This window comes from Caloenas nicobarica, chromosome 5, assembly GCF_036013445.1.
Source record: "Caloenas nicobarica isolate bCalNic1 chromosome 5, bCalNic1.hap1, whole genome shotgun sequence".
Lineage (NCBI taxonomy): Eukaryota > Metazoa > Chordata > Aves > Columbiformes > Columbidae > Caloenas > Caloenas nicobarica.
In genome coordinates, this window is record NC_088249.1 from 52,067,419 (window position 1) to 52,094,963 (window position 27,545).

The window sequence follows — 27,545 nt, forward strand, 5'->3', positions numbered from 1 at the left end:
TCTTCCTCAGGCCAGCTGGCAGCTCATGTGACTCATGGTTGCTTCAATAAAGATGCATTTCTTGCAAAAGGCCGTCATTCCTTCTCTCTTTCTGCCATGCATGAGGCTGCCTGCATTGCTTGGAGGTATGTGTCATGGAGAGCCTTCGGTAATCCTTTCTGTGCTGGGAAGAGATATTCCCTGGGCAGCTGGTGGTCACCTATCCCAGCAGCACCCAAGAGGGAGAGGATGGTCTTGATCCTTTGGAGGAAAAGGAGCCACTCATCAGCCTTATCCTACCTTTGGCCAGCTGCTGGCAGAGCAGGCATGTACCTTGTGAGGAGTAATGCAAGCAGGGGCAGGAAAAAAAGCTTGAGGACACGTGTAAGCAATAAAGACCAGAGTGTTTATATGAAATAAATCTCTAGTGTTTCACTTTTTAAGCACTAGGTAGTTAAGTTTTGCCCACAGCTCTGTGTTGGCAGGACAACTGATAGTGTCCTACCATGTAAAAAAACACTGGAGATTGAGCAAATCAGTGGAGTGTATGTTATCAGTGTGGGTTACCTGGTTAAACCTCATAAACTTTAAAGTCAGATAGAAAAGACCTCTGTTAAAGCCTCACCACCAGGACTGCTAAAGCTTTGCGTGCTCCTCCTTCCCAGGTCAATTTTTAATGGAAAGGGATGATTAGGGAGAGGAGTAGTGTACATATGATAAAGAAACCTGAAAGTGTATTCTGAAAGTGTATTATATCCCCCTCCCCCAGGTCTCATTTGCCTTGAACCCCTTGTGATCACTGCAACTTCACCAGAAGCAGCAGGTGCCTTTCCAGCACTGGCTGTGCAGGTGTGCATAGCTCCTGTTTTCACACCTCTGTAATGATTTCTGTTGTGGTGGTGGCAGGGATAAGAACATGGCCTGCACCAAATCATCTCACAAGGTGATAATGCATCTGGAGAGTGGTCATTTCTTCTTCCCAATAAGCAGCAAATTGGAAGCATTGTGCAATTTCTTGTCCCAGGGAGCCAGAAGCCCCTTCCTTCCTCTGATAGCCAACTGTGGGTTTAAGGTAGTTTTCTTTCTTTCAAAATACTCCAACAAACTCTAATTAAAGAAAACAAACAAACAAAACCCACTCTTGTTCTACATGTACGCACTGGCCATCTCATGATCTTTATTCCCATTTCACCCACTGCTGGAGTTCCCCTGCATGGAGCAGCAGCCTGAATGAGCGGGTAGCAGAGTGATGCCCAGCCAGACACTGTCCTTTACCAGGGCTGGTGCTGTGGGATCCTGCTGCCCGCAATGGCATCCTGCTGTCCTTTTCAAGAACAGGAAAGCGGATACCTCTGACTCCTCAAATTTTAGAAACCTGTTGCAAAAAAGTGCAGTGTTACCTTGGTGTTTGCAGTTGTAGAAATGGCAGTGCCCAGGATGGAAGCCGAGAGGTGGGTATCTGTCATGAGGGGTTTTTTTACACCTGTGCCAACAAAAAATCCCTGTCCTGCAGTTTGTACTTACTAGTCCCTACTTTGCTGCTTGCTATGGGCAAATTACAGCTCTTGTGTAACCAGAGCAAAACCCCAGGAACCTATTTGTAAGCGCTCCTGAGATTTACCTGGTGTTGAAAGAGCAAGAGAGAGATTTTGTTGGGATAAGAGCACAGAGCTGAATAGTAGAGATGCAAAGCTGGCAGCCAGGATAGGAAACATCTGTGGAGCCAGCGAGCCTTCCCAGGGCTTGCAGAAGCGGAAGCTGGTTGTTACAAGCATGTCAACACTCAAACTGGTAGGAAAGAAATCACTATTTATGCAGCACATGCAGGAGGGAAAAAAAAAAATTAAGAGAGACCAAAGGTGCTAAGTTAAGTATTTAATTGTGAATTGGCTCCATTTTGTTGTCAATTAAGCTCCAACAATTATCAATTAGTTCCACTGAGGTCAACTGGGCAATTGCAGTTTGATCTCTTTATGGATATGAGTTGGCTTGTGCTTGTGAGTTATGCTTTTCCTTTGATTTTAGACAAACCCCCAGTCCTATCCGAAGACACGAGAAGTGGGAGCAGCTTGAGGCCAGGCGATTACCTACAGGGTTCAAGAGCATCAGCCAGTGGTAGTGACAAGAAGCCTTTTGTGCTGCTCGCCATCCTTCACTGCCCACGCACCACTAGGGTCCTGCCAGCAAGAGCATTAATTTCGCCTGAGGCCTTACGTGGGGCCCCTGAGAGCCCGTGTTTGACCACAGCTTGTTTATGAACCAGGGAAGAGTTCCCAGCACCTGCCCCGATGGCAGCAGATAGCACTGTTTTAATGTCCTGCTCATGTAGAATTGCAAGTGAGCAGGGTGCAGCTTTGCACAGCAGCCAAGGATACTCAAGGTTTCTGCAAACTGGGTTCTTCAGTACCTGGGAAAAACCTGAGGAGCTCAGACAAGTTGTGGAAAGCACAGGATAAGCAATTTACTGTCTCTCTAGAGGGATTCAGTTGTAAGGAGAATGGGAATCTCTCAGCCTCATGGTGTGCTGGCTTGGCTCCAAAATGTTTTGCTATTTCCTGCCCTGTTGACTGTGTGTCTGCCAGTTCCCACTGCCATCAAAACACATCTTCCTCATGCCACAGCCCCTTTGCTGTGCAACTCCGATTCGTGCCTGCAGCAAGATCCTGAAGGAGAGAGATACTGCTGGCCAAGTCCTTCCAAAACCTTATGAACTGGCAAATTTAGATAGACCTTTGCGGTGCTAGGGTGGTAAGGAACCTCCTGCCAAGGTTGAGCTGCATTTCTGAGCTGCAGACACATAAAATAGTTGATAAACATATTATTTTTTTAACCAGGTGCAGAAGCAAGCATTTGCAAAAGCAGCTGGCTATAATTCTCCTCTAGAAAAGCAGTGAGAGGTGGTAGGTGCTCCACGCAGGAGATCTCCACCAGCATAGCTGAAGGCAGGTAAGGTCTGAAGCTGCTTTGAATACACAGTCGGATGACACGCACCCTGCAACTTTCACATGAAGTGTCGTTGCAGTTCTCTCTTTTAGTAAAATACTATACTGGGTTGAAAAGGGATTTTTTTTCCCCTAACTGCATAATTCCTCTTCTGGAAGGCTGAGCAATCAGTAGCGAAGATCAACACTGTCTGCTGGGAGCCATTACAGGGGTGGGACAGTGAGGGAGAGTGTGGAAGCGAAGAGATGAGAGCCTCGGACGCTGTTTTGGAAAAACACAGGCCGTGCGTGTTTTGCAGCTTTCAGCCATCGCTGCCAAACCCACGACCGGTCACAGGCCTGATGGTGAGGCTGCTCTGCTCCCCACTGTGCCATCTCTCACGCTCCCAGCATAAATCCAGTGCTGTCTTTAGTCATCTGGCATTTTGGGGGTGTGTCAAACAAATTAATGCCTGGAGGCAAGCTACATATCTACTCCAGCCAGGAAGATCGTGAGGAAAAAAAAAAAATTAAAAATCTCTTTATCTGGAAGAGACACAAGGTGGTCATTCAACTTGCGAGGAATCAGCATATCTTGGGAGAAATGCTTCCAGCCAAGCCCTGAGGTGCCCACCCACAGCTAATGCCCTCCTGTCTGCCAGATGCTATTCCCTTAGACTCCAGCAAGTGAAAAGGAAAGGTCCTTCTCAGCATTTTTGCCAGGCAGATGTGTATCCCTGCGCCACCCTCCCTGGAGTCGCTGGCAGCCGGCTAGCTGGGTTGTTTATGTTATCCCACAGCAAAATCCCCCCTCTCTCCTCCTACCATCACTAAGTGCTATTGTTTAACCCCCGTGTGCACCAGCTTGCTCACGGTCCTGCTCACTTTCTTTTTAGCCTCGTTACATCAGCAATAAGCTATTCCAGTCTTTATTCACTTCCTAATGAATTATACATTGGTTATACAATGGCAGCTCTCTGCGTCGATGGGCTGGGCTCTTGGTCTCCCACATGGCATCTCGCAAAGCACAGCTAAGCCCAGCTGCGGCTCAGCCCTCTCTGATGCTCTGAGAAAAATGAATGTTCACTTTCTGGGCTGGTGAGCAGCGAAGTGGGAGTGCCTGTGTGGGGTGGGGAAACCCACTCGGGTTTGCTGTCCCTCTGCCGTAGCTCCAGTGGGAGCTGATGCTGTTCTTCCCCACTGCCCCCCTCTTCCTCCTCCTCCTCCTTATATAACCTGACCCATCACCATAGATACATTGATATAAATATTTAAAGATGGCAGAGAGACAGAGAGCACAGACGGGAACCATTTGTTGCGTTTATTAGAAACAGAAACTCCAGGCACAGCTACAGGTCTCCGCTTGCCACAACTCCCCTCTGAAGGCTGCAAGGCAAACATGACCCCCGGGCTATTGCGGTACTTTGGCTGAATTTGCAGAGCCAGGCACGGGGGTTTTCGGATGAGGAGGCACCAGCTGCTCCCATGGGGACAGCGAAAAGATGTCCCCTAGACATGTGATTGAGATTCTTAGTATTCGTTTTTCTACTCAAAATGAAGGCACTGGCTGGCTCCCCAGGGGTGCAGACTGGTCTGTCCTAAGGTGATGGAGCTTCACCTCCCCGCTGCCATAGGCTAGTCCATGCCCTGCAGGTTGCCCTTGCTTAGGTCCCTGCCTTGAAAACCAGTATTGCATGATGTTGGCTGCCTAGGAAGTTACTCTTCTGTGTTCTGGGACTATTAGCCTCCTGCGGGATGGATTTCTGAGCTGCTTTTCGTGCACCTACAAAATGCCCTATTTAAAGATTTTTGGTGATGCTGCTGTTGCTTTTTTGTTTTGGTTTGTTTTTTTAATATCATCACAAGTAAATTGGAAATCCAGCCTATTTCTGTCATATTTTCCACAGGAAATAGGAAGCGGTGGTTAAAAGCTAAATAGGACCTCACCTGCAAAATTATGTGCATTTTATTACTACAATTTGTCCATCATTTTTGCACTGGCTGTGAGGAGGGCAGGGTGATTGCCACACAAATCCAAGCCATGCAGCCACAGTACCATGTTAGTGGCCATCCCGTGGTTCTCAGTAGACAAGGGACTACCATGCGCTCTCCCAAATCACCCAGAGACCTTGGGTGTTGGATGTGTAGAGCCTGCCTCGATGCTAATTTTTTCACACCCTGGTTGCCAGCTCTCCAGCCATGAGTACCAGGTAGGAGGATGTGGGTCAGTCCTCCCCCCTCATCCCCCTTCATCGCTTTTTATAAAACACAAGGGTTTTTTAAGGTGGAGGTACTAGAAGGCTGGTGGGCACCTCCCTGGGAGAAGCAGGCTGGAAGCCGTGGGAACTGGGTGCTGCTGGTAGGGGCTGCTCGCTGACCCCAGGGCTGGGAGGCAGCTCCAGCCACATCTGCTCTAACGGACCCTGGTGACTCATACCCGTAGATGTCAGCTACGCCAGAAACCACAAGTGTGACACTGACTTTTATAAACAGGTCCACAAGAAAAGAAGCAACCCCAAGCCCAGCAGAGAGGAAAAACACTGCATGTGCCTCTGCTCTCTGCTGCTTCGCTCTGCCTGCAAACCCAATTGCCAAAGCAAATTCAAATGGCAGCTCCAGGGCAGGGGTGTGGTATTTGGGGTATTTTTTTTTTTTTTTTTTTTTACTTTTTTCTTTCAGTGATGCAAGGCTTGAGAGGTAGTTAGCTATATCACAGACCTGTCTGCAGCTGGCTGCTCTGTAAACGACTATGCATTAGCAGGATGCACCGCTGAACACTCCAACCAAGCCTGTCCTCTAAAGAGGGAAGTCATCAGCCCTATTCATAGCGCTTACACTTGATACCGGCATGTGACACCAATACACAGACTGAATTTGTGCAAATTAGTTTTACTTATTTATACAGCAGCATTTTATAAAGAGCTGATAAATCCACTGAGAGTCTTTGAAATGCAGCTCTGGTATTTTATGGACTGTACAGCAAGAAGTACAGCATGACAAATGAATATGCATCTGAAATCGTATGTAATCTTGGGAAACTGTATAAGTTATCTTGACACTGTGCTGCAGTGGTGTAGGGTTTTTTTCTTTCTGTACAATAAGGTCAAAGTTTTCAAATATTCCCAGTTGAGATGCTTAAAAAAAAAAAAAAAAAAAAAAGGACAAAACTTGATATCCTTTTCCAATTCCAAGTTTTGGAGAGGACTTGGTTGGCACAGCGAGATGGGTGAACTGAGTTTAGACCCAGTAGGCTTTAATCTGTAACTGGGAGCTTCTTGATGTAGGAGACAGTGGGGCTGTGCCCCTGCTCCCCCTGCCAGAGCCCTGTACCTGAGCCCTGGGCAGCACATGCTCCAACGCAGCCTGAAAGAGGGTCCCAGAAATGGGACTGTGTTGGCTCCAAACCAAATTGTTTGCTAATACAATTTTTGGAGGGTATGAAAAGGTTTTGTTTCTCATTTTCCATTTTCCTTCACTTCCCAACATAAAAGAAAAAAAAAAAAAAGGCAGAAAGAAAATCTAGAGTGAAAAAAAAAACCCAACCAAAAAAGGCAATCCTGAGCTCCCTAGAAGCAGTTTCAATGCCAACTTTGTGGCAGTGATTGCGGCTGGGGTTGCCTGCTCTTCAGTGCTCAAAAGTTGATTTCAGAGTTATTTTCCGTCCTAGCTGGTGCTCAAGACCTTGTTGGTTTGCAGCTGGTTCCTTCCTCTCCCTCACACAGACCCACCAAGCAGCACCTCAGAGTTTTTCTGGAAGGAGCCACAGAAGTGCACCAGCGGCTCCTTGGTTCATGTAGGCTCCTATCTTCAACCTCCTCGTTTGTTTGGAGGGGAGAGTATTTTTGATTTAATATCTATAGTTGGAAAGGATGAAGGTGCAGAAAAAAAAGATGTTGTGGGGTGCCATGATGCAGCAAGTGAGCAGCTTTAGGATCCTGCCGTTATCCTTTGGACTGATGAGCAGGAGCCACACAGGATTACAGTTATTGCTGTAACCAGATGGGTCATACTGATAATTTGGGATAGCAGTTACATGCATAAATAGTCTCATAAACCTCTGGCTTCATTGGTAAGGCTGGATGAATGAATGTGGCTTAGAGACAAAGGGTTTATGCATCCATGGCAAGCCCTCTATCAGGGACGTACTCAGCATAAGTAATTGGGGAATGGGGCCAACTTCTATTCATCTCCTGTCCCTGCTGCTACAGAGTGTTGTGGGCTGTTACTAAGGGGCAAAGAAGGGTCTGATTAACATGCCAGAGCCCTGGACCAACTCATCTCTGAGGGCAATGGGATGATTTTGAACCAAGATGACTCATTTTCAGCATAAATGTGTAGGAAATATGTGCTAAGGTAACAGCTAATTCCTGCTTACGGGATGCATGGCAGGGAAGACTCCATCAAGAGTGAAAACGTCTGGCTCAGAAGCTGTTCCCTGAAACGGTTTCACTGGAGGAAAGTGCCTGGGCAGAAGAGGGCAGGTTTCCACATGTGACACTGCAGGCAGGCGCTCCGTTCATATTTAGCACAGCGAGGTTCTGACCTCGGCTGGCGCTGCTGGCTGCTGCCTTTACCAGAAGCCCTCTTATGCTCTGATTATGTGACCTACTATCTTGCCCCTAGAAGAAGTGAATGAGCTTGCTGGAAGCATAACGTGAAGTGAAAGCAATTTATATTTCTAGGGAGGAGCAAGTGGGCTAAAGTGGGTTTTGACTGAAAGATTGGGATTTTTTTTTCTTTACTAAAATTTAACCAAGCTTTCTGAGCCATAATGCGCGACTTACTTGAACTGTTGACATGTGTCTCTCAAATCTCTTTGGTGGGCAGCCCTGAAGCCCCTCACATGCTCACGTGACCCAGTAACCAAGGGAAAACATCCTAAGTGGTTCTACTGAACTTGATGCAATTGCTTGCAGTAATAAAGACACAAGCTTAGGCAAAAAGTGTTCAGCAGATCAGAGCTTAGGATAAGATAGGAGGGGGAAATGCATGACAAAATGTTTATCTGAATTTCAAACTGTGAGTTTTACTGTAAAAATCCTTTCCTCTTTTTTTTTGCAGTGGGGGGGGGGGCGGTCCCCACAGACGCACCCTTGAACTTTTGTATACAGAAATTCAAATCCTGCTGCACACTGCACCCATGCACAGCAATTTCTCCCCTGCCCTGGACTGTCTTGTGAGGTTTAGGGGATGGCGATGAGGTTTAAGCAATAGTGGTCAGATTTGGGAGATGGTAGTGCTACAGTCTCCCAAAACCTCTTGCATGTAGGAAAAAACACACCAAAAAAAAAAAAAGAAACAAGGAAGGGGAAAGAGAAAAGGGCGGGGGGAAAGGCAAAAGGAAAAAAGGGAGGAGAAGGAAAAAAGAAAAAAAAAAAAAAAACAGGAAAAAAAAAAAAAAAAGGGCAGGAGTCCCCAAGTTTCGGGAAGGGTTGAGGGAGCTGCGCTGTGCGCCGACCCCCCGAGCCCGGAGCGGGCGGTGGGGCGGGGCACTGGGCGCCGGGGGCGGGGCATAGGCCGCGGGGGGCGGGGCGTCTGCCGCCGGGGGGCGGGGCATTGGCCGCGGGGGGCGGGGCGTCGGCCGCGGGGGGCGGGGCGTCTGCCGCCGGGGGGCGGGGCATTGGCCGCCGGGGGGCGGGGCATTGGCCGCCGGGGGGCGGGGCGTCGGCCGCGGGGGGCGGGGCGTCGGCCGCGGGGGCGGGGCATCGGCCGCGGGGGCGGGGTTGACTATCGCCGCCCGCACCACCGCCCCAGCCCGGCCGCAGAGATTGAGCGGAGCCGCAGCTGCCTCCCGCCTCGCCCGCGCCGCCATGGGGGTGGAAGGCTGCACCAAGTGCATCAAATACGTCCTCTTCGTCTTCAACTTCATCTTCTGGGTGAGCCACGGGGCGATGCAGGGGCGAGAGGTTGGAGGGAGGCTGAGCCACCCCGGCGCTTTCAGTGAGGGGGCTCCAATATGGCTCGCCTACCTCCGCCTGGTTTTAACCTTTTTTCCCCCCACCTTCGCCCAGTATTAAGGCTTGCTGCCTGCGATATGCTTTAGGGGCTGGTTTGTTGGTTCGCCTTTTTTTGAGGCGGGGTGGGGGAGCAGGGGGAGTTGTGTGTTTATCCTTTACGGGTTTTTTTTTAATACGTGTATATATTTATTTATTTGCACGCACATATCTGTTTATATATCTTTTTATATAGATATGCGTAGGGGATATGTTTATATGCATTCTCTGTGAGCGGATGGGTGGAGGGTGCTTTGCTCCCGCGGCGGGGGCAGAGCTGGGGTGGGGCGGGGGGTGCCGCAGCGGGTCGGGGTCCCCTCTGGGGGCTGCCGCTCCCCAGCCCCCTGTTGCTGTGGCAAGCGGCGGTTCTGAGCCGGCTGGGGAGGGAAGGACAGAAGGCGGGAGGGAGGGATGCTGCCGGGCGGGGGGAAGGAGAGGCGCCGGCCCAGCCGTCTGCTGCAGGGGAGCTGGAGAGGAGACGTTGTTCAAAAAATACGGGCGAATTGGGCTGGTTTCACCCTCCCCACTCCGAGAGCTGGTGGGGAGCAGACAGGGCTCCAGAGCCCTGGCACCGTGGCAGGAGCTGGCCTCAGTGCCCGCATTTGGGTCGTGCCCGAGCTGGGAACCGCTGTCTCCACTGCCTGCCAAGTTATATGAAAATTTTACCCAGGCTGGAGAGGTTGCCTTTCCTGAGAAGGTTTCTCATGAAATAATCTATCCAGACATGTGGCTAATTTAGCAAAAAGCGATGTATCCCAGTTTCTCTGCAAACTGGGTTTGTCCTGGTTAGGAACACCCTCCGGCAGCGAAGGGCTGGCATGGCAAGAAAGGCTCTCACCCTGCTCCTGCACCCAGAAGCAATGCAATGTGCCCAAGCAGGCTGCTCTCTGCTTTTTTTTTTTCTTTTAAAATAGACTATTTTCCATTCCCCCAAATGATATTTTTCTCCCAAGCGAGCCCAGCCCCACCTTGCAAAGGCAAGGTGCCGCTTGCCGAGTGCGGGCTGTGTGGTCAGGATGGGCCCCTTGTCTGACACCCTGTTCTGTTGACAAGGAGTTTGGTGTTTTTCTTCGTGTTTACTTGCACCAGTGAATGCAGTGAGGAGGGTGGAGAGGGGAGCGATGCCTTCCAGAGCAAACCTTCCCTCGGCACCCGGAGTTACTCTGCCTGGCTGGAGCCTCCGCCTGCCACCTTCTCCCTGGGGGTGCACAGTGAAGCCCTTGAGGGGGTCTCCCCTCCTGAGGTGTAGGGCTGACTGCTGAGTGGGAGTGAGCGCTGTCAAATCCAGCATGATTTCAGGCCTTTTCGCCTTATTTTTGGGTATAACATGGACCAAGGGGAAGATGACGAGCTCTGACGACAGCGGTGTTAATTGATACCTGATGCGTTGCCATCTGCAAGACAAATGCAGGACAGTCCTGCGTTGTTTTTTTTTTTTAACCTCTTCCTCCACCCTTAAAATGGCAGGACGGAGGTGGGTAGACTTTTCTCTGAAGTGTTGTTCCTTCCGAGTTATCACGCTTATCCCGGGGCTTTTTCTTCCCTTCTGGTCCTAATTTCCTGCCATTCTTGTCGCTGGAGCTGCCGGGTGTGGATGGGAGGGAGGAAGGGTCTCCTGGGCGGCAGGAAGGATGCAGGGGGCTCTGCGGAGCTGCTGCTCCAGAGCAAGCTCGCTCGCTCACCCCAGTGTGTGTTTGCAAAACAGCTTATCTTTTAAAAGCGGGCATTTTGCTTCCAAGAGGACTAGCCAACCCATTTAATTTCCCTGTTAGGACTTCTGGTGCCTTGCCCTACACCTCAGAGGGAGCCTGACACCTGTTCCCTGCAAGCATTGGGGAAAGATGCTCCAGCTTCTCCCAATGAGAGGTGCCTGGGAGCTGGGACCCTGCAGCTCCCCGAAACACCTCTCATTGCTGAGGTCCCCTGCACTTGGTCATCTCCGACCACCTTTGGTGCAGATGGGGAGCCTGGGCTTTGTTAGAATTAGCAATGCTTTCTTGCAAGGCTGGCCTGCTGAAGGGTGTTTGAACACCAGGTCTGATGGTTTTCAAGTCCTTTTGTGGTTTTGTTGTGTGTGGTTTTTTTTTTTTTTTTAAACTAGTCAAGGGGAATTTTAGGTTTACCACCACGTGAACATGGTTAGCAGCCAACCTTGCATCCCCTGCTGAGGAGGGTTGCCTTGGCCTCCACTGAAGCTCTAAGGTCCTTTTTACGGGGTGACATTTGAAAGCTGGACGTGCTGCTGAGCACCCTTGCTGCAGGGTGGCTGTGTTGGGACTCCAGCTCTGACCCCAAAGAGATGTGAGTTGGGGCACTCCCAGCCCTGTGCTCCTGCCAGCTGATAAGCATGCAAGGGCTGCTCATTAAGGTTTGCTCATTATTTGCTTATCGTTTGTCTTGCGCCCAGCTGAGGTAGGGCGCTGTTGGTGAAAACAAGCAGGAGGCAGAGCTCAAAGTTTGGCAGGCTCCGGATTGTGCTGCCCCGGAGCTTGCCTCTAGCGCCTGAGAGGAAGAAAGGAAGCAATTCTCAGTCTTAACGATGTTAACAATTAAGAAAGAAACTTTGATAACTTTTTAAAGTAGCTCTGCTGTCCTGCTGGAGTGTAAATAAACTGACACCCCTCTGGCTTCCCTCCGCTTCCTTCCCTTGGCAGAGCAGGGGGAGTTTCACAAAGCTGCTGTGTTGAAAAGGAGAAGGCAGCCCTGCTGCCAGCTCCCTGGGATGGCTCGGCAGTCCTGACTGCCCAAGATCTTTCAATTTGATTTTATTTTTGGGGTTGCTTTTCCTTTGTGCATGCACTTTTGTGAAGAAGATGCCAGGGTTATGTGCTCAGTCCAGGGTGGCTCTCGAGGAGGGAGCTGTGGCTGCTACACAAACCATGTGTACAAATGGGTGCCCATCCTGGGAGACAAAGGGTCCCTGTGTGTCTCACAGCAGCATCCGCCGACCAGCGTGGTGGAGGAGGCCACAGGCAGCACCTGGGGACCTCACCTGCTTAGTAAAACACAGGGCTGGTAAGACAAATGCTTTTCTGTGCTGCAAACTTGTCCTGAAACCCTGGCGTGGCCGGTGGCGAGGGGATGCTCTGCCGCCCTGCCGTGCAAGAGGGAGCGCTGGCGGTACCATTACCGGTGTGACGGGCAGTCCCAGCTCACCCTGCAGCCTGGGCTGCGCTGGGCTGGGCACGTGGTGGGATGGAGCTGCTTCTCCATCCCACTCTCAGTAGACAGCCGGACTTTGACTGCTCTCTTGAATTATCTGAATCTGATAGCAGAGGGCTGAACTGACCACCTCTGCAAAGAGTCCCTGGAGGGGCCAAAGGAAGTCCAAGAGCTATTTTAAAATGTAATTAAACGTAACCAAGGAGAAATTGGCTTGCTCGGAGAAGGATCGCTCAGCTTATTAGCTAATACACCCTATGGCAGCCTTCCAGGTGTAGAGCACTGCTGAGTGCCCTACCAGAGCGGTGTCTAATTAAAAGGAAGATCTTGCTCCTAATGCCATTTTCCAGGCACCATTCAGCTGTTTTCTCTTGCTTGTGTTGAGGGGGTGCGGTGCAGTTGGGGTGCAAAGGGGAAGAAAGGCAAGAGCCAAGGGAAGTTGGAAGTGAAAGTCTGTCTTGACAGTGGTGATTGGAAAGGAAGAGGTGAAGGAGACGAGTATTTTCTTGTGTAACACTGGAAAACCTGTTGGCTGTCCCCTGGATTCCACAAAGTGTGTACAAAGATATTTGGCTTTGCTGATTAGAGGTGACAGTGGCTGGAGGTGGCAGCTGTCTGTGGTGGTCCCATGGTGACAACTCTGCTGAGTGGCTCCTCACTCTCCTGATGTGACGAGGAGGTTGGCTGAGGACTGCTGTTCACAGGTTTAAATGGAGAGTGGAAGAGCCGGTGGATCACACGGCGTGCAGCTCTGAAGCACGGGTTTGAAATAACTCCCTGGGCTCATGAAGCAGCTCGCGTTTTGTTCTGGCCACAGGCACGTGCGGAACACTGGTTAAATGCTGTTAGTGACAGCAGGTAGCAGGCGGCTCTGCCGCGGAGCGCGGGGTTTGGTTTGGGTATTGGTCTCTCTGGGAGTCACAAAGTCTTGTGAGCAGCGAGGAGATGGCACTAGCCCAGCATCATCTTCCACTGACTTTGGGGTTGGTATCTTGGAACGATGTACAGGCAAGTCTATTTCCACGTGTCTGACCCGGCAGCTATTTAATGCTTGTCTTTGAAGGGCAAGGGAGGGGTTTTCTTAGTAAGCCCCGTAGCTGGGTCCAAGTTTTCCTGTCGATGGCTCTCTGGGATGTGTTTCTGGGCTCTCTGTCAGGTGAACACGCTCCTACCATCACCTACGAAACCTATTCTGAAACCTGTACATGCAGAAGGCTATTTAAGCGGGTCTTTTGAAGAGAAGGGGGCCCTGCCCTATGAGGGTACCAGATTTCAGGTGATGGGCTGGGCTGCAGTCACAAGGAGGAAGCATCACTGGTGGCTGGAGCAGGGCTTGATTTGTTTTCCTGAGGTTATTCTTCTATCAACAACTGCAGTGCTTATCTCCTGCAAGAGTATTAACCCATGTACAGTGCCTTGAGGCACACTTTCTTCCTGTACTGTGCAGTGCTTTTCACTGTATTATTAAAAAGGGAAAGCAGTTTGTATTAACATTGTAGTTAAATGCTTATGCATGGGGCCAAATTAATTTTAAAGCAATATCTGAAATTGTTTTCCTCTCTGCCGAGGATGATTAAACCCTGCTGGTAGATGTCAGTGTTCTACCTGCAGTGGGGATCGGGCTGCAGTGGGTGAGGAGCAGCCTGAGGGCTCAGTGCTCCCCATCGAAGGACCCCACTCCTGGATTTTGGTGCAGAATTCCTGCTCTCCTCCCATCCATCAAGCTTTATTTGGCCTCTGGCATGCTGCTTCTCTGGGAGTGTTCCTCTGGAGCTTGTTTTGAAAAGCCCTGCAGTGTTGTGGGGCTGGTAACTATAGGCACCAGTGGAGAATTTCACCCCAGCCAGCAGCTCTATTAATAGCCGCTGCTGGGAGCAAGCAGGGGCTGCCGGCTGCCTCCTCTGCCTCTCGGCGGGCGAAGCACAGGGCTCCTCGCAAGCACCGTCTGCAGCACTGGGTAGTCCTTGCCTGCAAACTTTCAGCCTGACCTTTGGTGGCCATCGAGCATGATCACCATGGGAGGACCTTGCCTGCACTTTCCAACAACAGTCCTATCTGTCGCTGCGAGTGCCTGTGCCAAGCTTGGTGAAGAAGCTTTTATGTTGAGTGGCTGTCAAACTGCAACTGCATTTGTCTGATTTAAGTCATATCCTCTGATTACAGCCCCCAAAAAGTCTTGGCGGGGGGTCCTGATGTGTTGATGCTCTAGGGTATCCCACAGTCCACCACAACAAGCAGCGTGGGGCCGGTCTGTAATGCTTCTCATCTAAAAATTTTAATTGAATTTTGGGTGTGAAGTCCTATGTTTGTGACATGAAGACCGTTGTAGCATCAAACCAAAGTTCCCTGGTTCATGGGCTTCCTTTCAACTCTCAGCCCCCTGCTGCACCTTTCAGCACTTCTGCAGGGCGCATCATTTTGCAGTAGGAAAGAAATTCAACTTCTGCTTTCCAGGAAGAGAGATGCAGGGTGCAGGCAGGATCGGTGCTGCCTGTACGTGTGTACCTGCCACCAATGGTCCCATGCTCCTCTCCTGCTCACCTTGGTCCTCAAGGTCGTGGTGCAGAACCCGTAAGGTCCTAACACACATCTTGCAAGGGCTTGTATTGCCTTTCCAAAGGTAGTTTCCATCAAGTTATGAATCTCTAGCTCCTTGCTTTTTTCCCCACTCACACTAGATGTGGCAACAAAATGTTTCATTATTTACACTGCACATATTGGAGAACGGGATATCCGCTATTCCACGTAGAGATCCACAAATTACCTGGGAGCAAAGGATTCAATGCCAAATTAGCAATTAATTCCTGGCTGTGCAAGGGGCTTCTTGCATGGCAAGGTGCTTCAGCCTTGGCAAGCCATTTCGTCCTTCTTTGCCTCAGTTCCCCACACCTAAAAGGAGGAGGATTCAGTTTTACCCCATCTTGGCTGCTTTGCAGGTTGTGCTGGAGAGGAGCCATGGGGAGCCCTGGGCTGGGCTCCCCGAGTGGGGTCCGAGTGCCGCCCCCTCAAAGGGCTCAGCTTCCAGGTGGTGTAGGGAAAACTGCAAGCCTGTGCAGCGCGAAAGCCTGTTAAAAATCTCTAATCATCTACCTGAGTTGTAAAACAGCTAAAATCCATTAAGCTTTCTTGGCAGCATCCTGCTTCTTGTTCGTAACTGGTATTTCGCAGGCATCGTGGCGCAGGCTCCGCCGGCAGCATTTTTGCAGTAAGGCAGGAGCTTCCCTTGGCTCCTGCGGGGTGGGAAGCAGCATCCAGGCGGCAGGGCCGGCTGTGGGAAGCGGCGCTGCTAAAAATACAGCATTGTGAAACCTCTGGCACCTCCACTTCCCTCCGCCGCCGGCTTGAGCTGCAGGATGTCTGCTTCGCTTTGACATGGCCAGCAAGCCCCCCTACAGCCAGGGCTGCTTCCTCCTCTTCCTCCTCCCTGCCAGGAAATCTATTTCAGAGAAGGAAGCATGAGGAAAAGGGCTGGGGGCTGTGGAAGGGCCAGGGGGTGATGCACGTCCTGGCATATGTGAGTGTCTGGGGGGCAGCAGGCAAAGGTGGGGGCAGCTTGGTTATGGGGTGCCTTACATTAAAGGGGGAAATGGGGCCATTCCTCACACCTGTAAATCATGGGAATTTCTTTTGGAGGGTAGGAGTGACTAAGCTGTGAAAGATGGGGGTTGTTCCCTTGCCCCACAGCTGGATCTGGGAAATTCTAGGCTGAACGGCATACCAGTTGCTGAGGCTCAATCCAGAAAGGAGCCCCACTGTGCACGGTGGATGGGGCAGGAAACGGGGGCTGCACACCCGCCTTCATCGTGATGCTCAGAAGGTGAAACCATCCTGTGGGTACCACCCCATCACTTCCTGGGGGCTAGGGGGCTGCCTTTTCCCTCCCCTAGGCAGCATCCAACCGGGGCTTCCTCCCGCCCTGCCCAGCAAGAGTGGCGTCCCTGTGCAAAGCAAGCCTTGAACAGGCAGGATCCAGCTGGAAATTCTGGCTGTCTGTGGAAGAAGCAATAAATCTCTGGAAGCTGGAAAATAGCGGTAAAGAGGAAATGTTGGAGCCTGCCGCGCCACCTCTGCTGTGCTCGGGGCGCGATCTGCAGGGTCAGCCCCGTCCCGGGTGGCACCCGCGATGCAATGGGGATCCTGTGCTGGGGACTGGGTACCCCTAGAGGCCCATGGTGGATTTGTGAAGGGGTGAGGAAGGTGGAGGAGGTGGTGCTTTCATTGAGGGGTTGTTTTTCTTTGAGGGTTATGTCTGTGGGATTTTATTATTTCTTTTTAATTTAAACAAAGGCATAAAAAAGTGCAGGTAGGGGAAGGCAGCAGAATGAGAACTTGAAGCACTCCAGAGCAAAGGAAACTGCAAGGCTCTAAAAGTAGCAGAGAAAGTTAGTAGCACTTAAAATGCTGGACAATAATCCGGGTGCTCCGAGTTGGAGCCTGAGCAGTTGCTTCTTTCAGCAGCATCCACCTCTGCAAGTGCCTTTGTGCCAGCAAGAGAGGTCGGCTTGTGGAAAGCAGATCTAAGAGTGTAGTGTTAGTGTTGCTGATATTGCAGCTTTTAGATCATTTCTTGCATTAAATTAGTCTCCAAAAATTTAAATGGAGAGTTGTGCTGGGAACCCGGGGAATATCTGTAATGAGTGACGGCCTCAGCCTGTGAGACATTGCTGTCTGACTAGCTGGGCAAGCACAGAGCAATGGGGTAACCTGCATGAGATCGCAGACACCTACAGGGGAATTAAAAAAAAAAAAGGGATATTTAATGTATGAGGATACGCAGCCTGGAGACCAGTGTGATGCTGCCATTGGTGGTTGGAGCTCTTCTGGCTCTCATGTTGGCAAACAGCAGCAGCTGTAGGATGTGGAGAGAAGAAAATACCGAGCTTATATCTGGAACAAGTTGTTGTGTTAAAAATGAGATTATCCCAAGGAAGGTGCAGTGGAAGGCAGGGTTACTGTAGCGAGCTGAAGAGGTTTTCTCCCTCTTGTCTTCTTTCGTTTGGGAAGAAAGATGCCTTAATTACGTTCTGCGCTTCTTGGTGTTGGAAGCATATACAATTTTCATGGAAAAAGTTACTCATTGTAGCCTAAAACCTGTTTTCATTAGTAAGTGAACGTTGCTTTCTCTTAAATCCAGCTGCCGCTGGATTAAAACTTCCGTTTGGAAGTCCTCCGTGCTCTGTTAAAAAGGCAAATGGAGTCAGGCGGTTGTGGGAGGGACGTGGGGGTGTTCCTGGGTGCATTTGGGCTGAAACTGGGAGCAGCTGGAGATGGTTCAGCTGGCTGCAGCAGGCAGATCTCACTGCTGGGCTGGGTGTGATGTGTCAGAAGAGGCTGTATCCCATCAGCTGATGCTCCGAAAGGAGTTAGAAATATATTGAGGCTAGCCTGCAGCCTGCTTTTTTGGTCCTGTGTCGGGCGTTTTAGGGCAAGTTTGATTGGAAAGCAGCTGCTGCTCCTCCTCACACTGGTGTCCCCCCAGGCTCGCCATGGGCGGCTGTGGGTGCCGGGATGGGCGCTGCTGGGTGCGGAGGGCAGCGTGCTGGGGCAGAGCAATGTTTCCTTGAGAGAAAACAAAACCAAAAAGGGCTACAGCCTTTTCTTCACGTCTCCCAGACAGCACAGAAACCCAGGTCTTCCTTGGGATCTCTTCTCCCCTCAGATCCACCAAGAGACCTTTACTTTAAGAGTGGCACTGATTAATTTGGGGACATTCCTCTTCTCCTGAGAGGATAAACATGGGCTCTGTTATGCCCTCAGACAATGAGCGAGCCATGCCAGGCTGGATTTGGGTAACTTTCTGTGAAGCCACAAGCTGCCTTATTTGGAGCTGGATTTGAGCAGGGACCAGCTTTCGTGGCTTTTCTTCATAGCCAGTGTTTGGAGAACCTCAGGCTCTCCTAAGCGCGAGAGGCATCAGGGACTGTGCCGGCAGGGAAGTTGCATTGGTTGTTGTGGGAGAAGTGTTAAAGCTGATTATTTTGGTAGCAAATTGAGGAAAGGCACCCTCGCCAGGGAGCTGGTGAGGATTTTCTCTCTACAGTAAGTGGAAAAACCTCAAGGCCTGTTTGCCCTATGAGTTTCGCACAAATGTTGTGGTTTTGCCCCAGCTTCAATGGAACCCCTGTAAAAATCTCTTGGCTGAGATTTGCAGAAATGAGCAAGGAGGAAAACCACCAGCTGACCTCCCGAGGGGTAAAACCGGACTCCCGCTTGCAGATCCCAGTCCTTGTGTGTTCACTGGGCCTCTGCTGTGCTTGCACAACTGTAGACTTTACACTTTTACTGAACAAACTCTCTTTTTTTTTTTTTCGATGTGACCTCGATGGTGCCTCTCATACCTGTAGCTGACCTGACTTGGACCCTTTTGAAAAAAATTGTTTTTCTGCTTCTGTACTCTTTGGTAGTTATCTTCCCTTTTTTAAGATGAATGGCTTCAAGGATTTAGAACACTCAAAATTAAATTGGCATTTGAACAGGCACTTCCAGCCTTTCGTAGAAGTGATATTGAATTCTTAAGTGGTTTTTTTACACGTATATTTCTTTCTTTTGCCTGTCCCTCTTGTTTTAAATGGAAGGGGGGTGTCATGGAGAACACAGTGAGTTCTGCTGGAAATGCTCTGGTGGAGCTCCTCTCAGTGGCAGCTTCCCCACTGCAGTGTCCTCCATCTGCTCCCATCCTCCGTTGCCATTCCCCGCCCCTCCCTGGAAGAGAAAACATGGAGGAAGTCAGTCATGAAACTTCCCATTACTTGGACATAAATATTCCAGTGGTAAGATTGGTCAATGCTCTGTAGGCAGAACATCTCCTCCTGTGTTCGAAGCATGTTTTTGTCCTTGCCCCTGGGGTCTCTGTCACACGTGTATGCAAGTGTCTAGTCTTCTGCTGGATGACAACACGGGCAAGGCAGCAGTTTCAGCCTCATCAGCTCACAGAGCTGCTTGGCCTCGTTGAGCATCTTCATGGTAACCTCCAAAAGCAGCATCGCTGTGCCTTGGCCTGAACCAAGGCTTTGCTCTGCTTCAGCCCCTGTATTAGGACATTAAGGAAAGCCGTATGTGCCGGAGGAGTGGGAGAGCATGGTCCCAGCTCACAGCCCACCCACAGGGACCTGTGTTGTGGTTTCTCTTTTTCTGTTGCATTACCAAATTAAACGGGCAGTGAACCAAGCAGTGGAAGTGATGGCTGCAGGAATTCCCATGCTCATGGGACACCTTGGAAGAAGACCAGGTATTCCTCAAAGCGATGCTGCAAGGGCAGCTGGCGTGAATCCCTGTCAGTCCCCTCCTGATGGGGGAGATCCCTGAGACCCGTGGCAAGGGAGTAATGGGATATAACACGAAGATGCTGCTGCAGACATTACCAGGTCCCACTGAATGTAGTTTCTTAGTCATCTGTGTGCTCCTATACACTGTGCTAACTGTCAAGATGTGGACATCGTGAAGAGTGTGTTTGGGAGGGGTTGGAGGCATTTTGGACCCCCTGCAAGTGGGTACACCAGCAGTTCAGAGCCACGATGTCTCTGCTTTTGCTCTGCATTACTAGCAGTTTTTACTGCCTTTTGGCATTGTGTTGGTTGGACAAGTCTCCCCCAAGGCAGAGCAGCTTTTGGGGGTGCAGAGAGCTCTGTCCCACTAGGTCTGCTCAGACTGGAAGTCTGACCCTGGATGGGAAGTAATGTGGATGTGAGACTGGGGCAGAGGGAAAAACCAATGGCCCCCCCACTTTCTGAGCCACAATCTCCCCATCCTTCCTACCTGCTTCTCAGCAGATCAAACAAAACCCCAAACTCTGTTTGTACATCAGAGAAATGAAACGGGGTGCTAACAGCCTGCTGGGAAAAGGGAATAATTGGGGCTGATCCTGACTTGAAAAGCTCTCCTAAAAGCCTCGGTCACACATCTCGTGCTTCTTGGGTAACGCTGAGCCATCCATTTTAGTAGAGTAACAAAATTACTCTTAGGAAAGAAATCACCTGCAGGAACTGGAAAGGGCTTTGCACACCCCCAGAACGACGAGGCTTCTCATAAAGCAGGGAAGATTGTGCGGCTCATGTGGTATGGGGCGCAAAGCACGCTGCAGAGCTGGGATGGTGGCTAGGAAGGATGTTCTTGTACGTGAAAGGAATAAATAAGAACGTGCAGAAAGATGAAAAGCAAGCCTTCTGCTCCCACCTGAAAAGTGCGGATCCGGGTCTTGCGTGGCCGGATCGGTGGGTGACGGTTCTTCCCTCTGCTTTCTCCCCAGCTGGCCGGAGGCATCATCCTGGGAGTGGCCCTTTGGCTCCGGCATGACTCTCAGACCACGAATATCCTGTACCTGCAGCTGGGGGACAAGCAGGCCCCCAACACCTTCTATGTCGGTAAGTAGGTCTGGGGATGCTGGTGTTGCTGCATGGGCATCATGCCCCAGGGCGTACTGCAGCGTGCCCAAAAACAGGGCAGAAAGCTCTGGGCGAGCAGCAAGGAAGTCAGACTAAAAATACCTCCTGCTCCCCCCGTACTCCCCACAATATTCCCTGCCGTGCCAATCAAAGTGTTCACTAAATGTTGGCTATGGCCCAAGCACAGAAACCAAAGCCATGGTTGCTAAAAGCACAAAAAGACATGTTATGGCATAGTGAGCTTTCTCCACTGCAGCCTTCCCCAGAGCACGTTTGGGAAGAGGGGGGAGACTTCTTGGAAGCGTGTCTCGTTTCCTATCCAAAGGGACGTAAAAGTAGCCGACGGAGCGGCTGGCAGTGGAAAGTGAAGCTCAGCGAGCTCGTGACTCATGTTCTCCAGGAGGGGCATGTGGAGCCTCTGTGTGTTATGGCTAAGCTTAGCATGATTTTTTAAATTTGATGGCATGCTGGCTTGGTGGAAGATGAATATCCCTATTTTTGCCCTGTTCTCCAATGATACCTTACAGACAAGGGGGAGCAGCTTGCAGGAGGGGCTGCCTGCCAGACAGGCGCCGGCTTGGAGTGGAAGCTGCCACGGTTGGGGCAAGGACCTGTCTGATCCCGTGTTCTGTTCTCCCCTGTAGCTGAAATTACCTTCTGGAAAGGGTCTTCCTTTGGTTTTCCCTGCTTACCCATGAAACGACATGTCTGAGCTCTCTCCCTGACTGTGCCTGGTTACAGTAGATGCTGCTGCATCTACCGGTGGGTTTTCCTCTCTTGCTGTCCCCCTCACACTGAGAGCTGTATTTACAGCATTTCTCCTTTGTAGATTTCAATTTTAAAAAGAGAAAAAGCAACTGTTAAGAAGTTAAACTCTCTCCTTTTTGGGAAACAGCCCAAATATCTCCTTCCTTCTGGAGGCCAGCAACTGATGCCTCCTTAGGTAACATATTTCTCCCAAAACCAGAGGGACCTGGAGTGTCAGTGTTGAGTCCTCCCCTCCTGCCCATTGGGCACCTTTTGCTTTTCCACCCCTTTTTGTTTTATCTTTGTCCTTGGCTTTTGCTATTTAGAAGGCAACGGGGAACGGACTGTGGGTCCCACGACCGTGCTGGCTTTCTGATACCCGTGAGCGGCCCATGATTTGAGGCTGGCTGTCTTTTTAAAGTTATATTCAGCAGCAGATCAGCCTGGATTCCTTCTGGCAGCTGTAATTTCCATGCAATAATAACAGCAGAGCGTTTATTTCAGCTGCTGCCTCTCCCAGCCAGCCCTCTGGACCCTGAAGGCTGGGATTTCTTTTCGCCTTTTTTTTTTTTCCTCCTTCTTCCTTTTTCCCCCTGCCCTAGAACTGATACTCCCTCCTTTTTCTCCTCTGGCATCCAACATACATATGAACACGATGTTCCTGCTTCGGGAGCAGGAACCTCTCTGGGGTTGGCCTCCAGAGCTGGTTTGGTTTTGTTTTTGTTTTTTTTCCCCTTGCAAGCCACTTTCTGGTGTCTGGCGTGGTGTGCTGGTCCTGGGATCCATCAGGAGGCTTTTAAAGGCTGGCCAGGCTTCACCACAGTGCTGCAGGACAGGGGAAGCAATAGAAACTGTCAGAGGAGGAAAACTTGCACCGTGGAACTTGTACTGAGTGAGGAGGGGGAATGGGAAAGCAGCACCTTGGTGTCTCCTGGTTTCTCTCTGTGTCCCTTCCCCTGCCCTAAATTTGGATCCCTTTTGTTAAAGGCAACTTTCCCACGATATTTGTGTGTTAGAGGAGAGGAAGAACAATTAACACAGCCAGTCGGTGTGTGGGACTTGATGGCAATGGGGAAATGGGAGAAGGAGGATGTGGGGAGCAGAGCAGCTCCTGGGGTACCAGGTGTGATGCTTATCTGCCTTCAGCCTGCTGCGGGAGCAGGGGGAGGGGACCAGTCCTTGCTCTCAGCTTCCCCTGCACCCTGCAGCCACTCTTGCAGCCCCTGTTTGCAGCCCCCGTGGGCACAGGCAACTGTTCCCTGCTCGCCTGTCCAGCCCAGGAGGAGGGAAGTCCTGGGGCTGGGGTTTCCCGCAAGCGGTACCCTCTGGCACTTTAGCACTGCGTCCAACAAGTTGTCTTGTGGGCTGGCTTGGGAGGTTATTAAACAAGCTCTTGTTCACGGGCATTTCCTCAGCATGGCTCGCAAACCATCTGATCCCCTGACCACTTGTTGCAGTCCTGGCTTTTGGCACTTCCATTTTGGCTGTGGACCCACTGCTCCAGCAAATGACAAACTAACTGCTTCAGTGCTGTAAAGACTAGCCAGTACCAGAGATGGGGATAGCTGGTGCACCACAGTTTCATGCTTTCTTCACTATAAAGGAAAATATTTGCTTTTCATCTGAGCTAAGCTTATGGTCTAATATGCATTTATTTGCTTTATCTGCAGTCAAAAAACGAAAATCCTTCTCGCCTCTTGCCCTTGTCTAATACTGCATCTCAAGTGCTCTGTGTGTCTGGAGGCTGGGCAAGGTGTTGATAGCAGGTCAGAAAACATCCTTCAAGATAGCTAGAGGCATTGATAAGTTGAATGCTAACAACTGGTTAACCACTGCTTGGATATTTATTTACCCTACACATAAAGACTACCATTTAAAAAAAAACTTTAAAAAACTGTGATTCAATGATTTATGAGAGCCCATGGGAGAAGGCTGAGCTGGCCCATCTCTGCAGATACCAGTACCAACTGGAGCAGGCTCATCTCTCCACAAAAAGTGTGTGCTGCAGTGTCAGTGGTTTTAAAAGCCCCTGGGGATCTTGAAGAGGCAAGTGACATGGACTTATTGCTTTTGTCCCATTTTGTTGGGATGATAGTGAAGATAATGTGATAGGGGAAGGCCAGGATCCCCCATCCTTCAGGGATTTGGTTATGTGATGCCCATAGATGGCTGCTGCAGGCACAGGCAAAATGCATTCAGCAGGGTGAGGACAAAAGCCTCGGCTCTTGTTGGCCTTAAATCTCCAGCCCTGGATTTCACATTTTCTCCCTTGCTGGGCTGCCTGTGTGCTGGGAGCATCCCCAGGCGCTCGTCCCTTCCGGTGCTTTCCCCGAAGCTGCCCGGTGAGGGGGGGAGTGCAGCGGCCGGATGGTCTCAGCTTCGCTCTCGCCCGCCAGATCCAAAATAGGAAATCTGTGTCCAGCTGCTCGCGGGGAGAGACAGGGCGACACGACCTGCTGCTCTAATTAGCTCGGCCCTGGGAGCAGGGCCAGCGCGAGGAAGAGTGCAACGGCATCCAGAGCTCGGGTGCGGTTTTCCGTGTAGTTTTGGGAGTGAGGAGGGGGTTTGTTTTGCTTCTGTTCAGTTTTTTTCATGTTTTAATAGTAAATCCTCTGCTGGGAAGTGTTTCCTCCCTGGAGCACGGCAGCACCGGTGCTCCTTGGGAAGGGTGTAAGGTTTTGGGCAGGCACGCAGTGGCTGGTTAAACTTGGCCACCGAGGCTGCTGCCACCCCTCCCGTTCCCAGCCATCCTGCTGGGTATCCCTGCCCCAACAGAAAGGCAACAAGGGCTTTTTAATTTTTTTTGGTTTTTTTTTTTTTTTTTTGGGTGGGGAGGCATTCCCTAGCAACCAGGCTGATGACTGTGATCGCATTCTGTGATTCTGTATCTGGGTCCCAAGCAGGTCAGGCAGCAAAGCTTGTGGGAGACAAGGAAGGGACAGCTGGAAGCCGCGGTGGCTTTGGGCTAATTTTAAAGCCGTCAGCACGCCTGCAACACCGTGTGCTGCAGTGGGGCTGGAGGGGAGGCTGGCTAACGAGAACGCAGACTTTCTAACAAGGTGAATCACAGACTCTCTTCACTGTCCTGCTCTGTACAAATACAATCCAGTATAATGATTTCTGCCCTGGAATAGTTCAAGCTGCTTTTCACACAGACTGGGCTGTGGAAGAAATGGGCCAGAAAGCACAGGGATGCTTTGAAGTATTTGTCACAAACAAGTACGCGTGTGAGTTGAACTGAGTCACATCTTCATGCTTGTCCTTGAAGTCAGTGTGACATCCATCCCTGGCAAGCTTTTGTGGGGGTCCTCAGGATTTTTGGAAGTGCTGTCTTGCTGGCCTCAGGGGGTTCTGACCCTTGCAGAGAGGAGGGACTGCCGAGCATCAGTGCATAGTATGGATTGGGACACCTGCCTGAGCTCCCCCAGGGCTTGCCCACTGTCCTTACAACATGTGAGGATGCTTCAGCTGCTCTTGCCGTGGGTCCCAGCTGTGGCCAGCGGTGCAGAGTATCCCAGCACATCATCCAAACAGACTTGCATTGGCTAAGTGGTTGTGGGGGAGCTGTGCCTTCTGTCCATAACAGCAGCTTGTTTCTGAATTAGCCTTTTCAGGGCTGCCTTGGACAAAAAGCAGTGATTCCCGGGGTTTTAGTTGCAGAGGGTGTTGCGATGAGCTCCGGCATTTTGCAGAGGCTGTGGAAGCCAGCGGTACTACAGCGAGTGTGGACCTGCCATGAGCAATGGGCAGCTCTTGGTTTCTCTTCGTGCTCTCATCCTCATCCCTTCAGAAATATTAGGCATCTTTTAAAGGCGGCGCCAAGTTCTGTTTATCATGTGGTTAGACTCAACAACAAGTCTTTTGCTAAACTTGTCGTGAAAGGGCTAGAGAAGAACCCAAGAGTCCTGGCCTCTAAGTCCTGTAATAAACACTAATGAAAAACCACTTTCAGTTTTGGCATGAGGTGCTTCAGCGATCCCTGCAGATGCACACAGCTAGTTCAGCTGGTTCAGCACTGGGTTCTTCTCTTACCTGTTTGTGCTCTGCTCTTTCAAGGCTCTGTGTGTCAGTGGTTTGCCATAGAGACACGAGCTGTAGCCGGGCTTGTGTGCTTGGGAGTGGAAACCAAGGCTTGCATTTGGCTTTGAACCACAGTGGGCAAAATGAATTATTTAAAATAATAATATATAAGTGGATTTTTTTAAAACAGGAGTATATGCATTTTTCTCTATTGGAAATAAACTTAAGTACGGCTAAGGGCAATTTAATTATTTAGTCCCTTAAAGGGAAAAAAAAAGTGAGGTTTACTGATCTGGATTTCTCTCTAATCCCTGTCAGATCGCTTCCTTCAATAATACTGGAATTCCTTTTAAAATAGTAGTTTCAAGGCAAAATACTTTGTCAGTACTTCCCTCTAAGTGTCTGCTTTACATTGTATACCGTACAACACAAACAATCCTTTCTCCTTTTTTTTTTTTGTTTGTGTTCTTATCATAGAATTCAATTTCTGTTTTAAAAAAAACAACTTGTCTTTTATTGTGATTCAGTCTACCTTCATTGTGACCAACTCCTGCCGTTCATTTACTCTGTAGACTAAAATTGGTTATGACTTAAGGCCATAAATGGGTATCATTGGGTTATTTTGGGTTCAGCTATATCTGACTACAAATAATGTAGTTGTCCTTCTCCTTTGTCCCCTCTTGTTGGCTCTGCCACCAGGGACCTGTGCCAATGGTGGCTTCTTGCTCTTCAGAGCTATATGAACCTGTAGCTTTGGCAGTTTTCCTTGGAAAACCTGCCCCATATTTTGGCACGCAAAGCCCACAAGAAGCCCCCTAGCGGGATTTGGGCTCTGTCGGCGGGTGAGACCCCAGGGCACACGGATGTTTCCAGGAGTGTTGTGCGCTGGGGCAGCAGAGGATGGGCCAGCGTCTTCCAGCCTGGGTCTCCTGTGCTGTGCCACTATCATCCATCCCAGTCTGGGAGATGTGCCGTAGATCTTCTCTCAGCTCTCATGGGTATGCAAATGTTAAAAAAACTCCAGTCTCCTTCCAGCATTCACTGGGTAGGCAGAGGAGAAGAAATCTGACTGTGGCATCTCTGTGTGGAGTCATTTTGGGTATGGGTGTGTGCTCACAAGGACATTGTTTGGTACTTTCTCCACCTCGCCTTTGCTTTTCTGACGGAGATGTGTCCTCTGCTTCCTTCTTGCCTTGTTCTCGCAGACATGGGCAGCGTGTGCAGCCTTTCATCTCCCCGTGTGAGCCATGCAGCCCCAGGAGAGCTCTCCAAGCTTAGTGACACTGTTGCTCCATCTGGAAGTCATTAGCAGCCACAGAGCAGCGATGTTTTTCTTGGGAAAGGGGGTGGAGAGGAACGGAGGGGCTTCCCAGTTGTCCTCTTCCAGCAAACCCTCTCTTTTCCCGCCCCCTCTCTCTCACCCAACTTCCAAGAAAGCTCTTTCAGTTCTGCTGGGCCAATTCCGCTAGGCAGCTGGACAAGAATGTCCAGGAGACCCTCTTGTGCTGGCTGGTTGGTGCAGTCACCCTTTTCCTGCCCCTACCCCACCCTGGAGGGACCGTTTGCTCCTTGCCTGTGTCTCTTGCCCCCAAGTTGAAAGGAAGCACATCATGGTCATTTTTTTGACTACGGAGAATGCGTTCATCCAGGATTGGTGGTGTGGGATAGGATGGAGTCTCCCTTTTGCCACCATCTGATGATCCCACCTGTGCCTGCAGCAGAGCTGGTGGTGAGCCTGTGACGTTCAGCATCTCCAGGCCAGGAGCCATGGCAGGGCAGGCGCCACAGCCACCCTCTCACCCTCAGAGGCTTGCAAAACTCTTGGATGTGCAGAGTCTTCCCCCCGGGAGTCTGCCTGTTGGGAGAAAAAACACGAAAATCTCTCTTCCCTCTGCTCTCAGCCCCTTTTTAAAGCACATCCCGTGGGGAGGGCAGGCACAGCTTGGAGAGCTGCCTGGGCTTCCTGGGAAGTATGATGTGATGCTGGAGGTTGGTTTTTTTAATTATTTTTTTGTCTTTTGGAAACATTGCCATGGTGACCTGGGGGAAGAGACTGGCTTCCATTAGCTTAATGAGCTAAAGCTGCTGGGAGAGGATTGAAATGGGTTGCGCGCTGCCCAGAAATGCCCATGCCTGGAGCTGCACAGCATCTCTGATGGGGATGGTAGGCATGGGAGGAAGGCTGGCCCACTCCCTGCTTGTTTTAGATGGACTCTGCTGTGCTTGTTCCTCCTTTTATTTGTTTTTCATCATGTCCTTTTTTTTCAGTTCTGTTCTCTTCTACTTGTTTTGTTACTTCTCAGCAGGGAGAGGACATGAGTTTTACGACCTTGCAGGCAACA

The 27,545-nt window shown here is 50.4% G+C and overlaps 1 protein-coding gene across 1 annotated transcript in view; it reads left to right on the plus strand.

Annotated features, from left to right (window-relative positions):
- Positions 1-8,619: 8,619 nt before the first annotated feature.
- Positions 8,620-27,545, plus strand: part of CD81 (CD81 molecule) — a 34,505-nt gene continuing 15,579 nt past the window's right edge. Inside the window, exons 1-2 of the mRNA XM_065636042.1 lie at positions 8,620-8,776; positions 20,301-20,415. Of these exons, the coding sequence (XP_065492114.1) occupies positions 8,711-8,776; positions 20,301-20,415 (181 nt within the window). The 5' untranslated portion in view covers positions 8,620-8,710. The remainder of the gene's footprint in view (positions 8,777-20,300; positions 20,416-27,545) is intronic.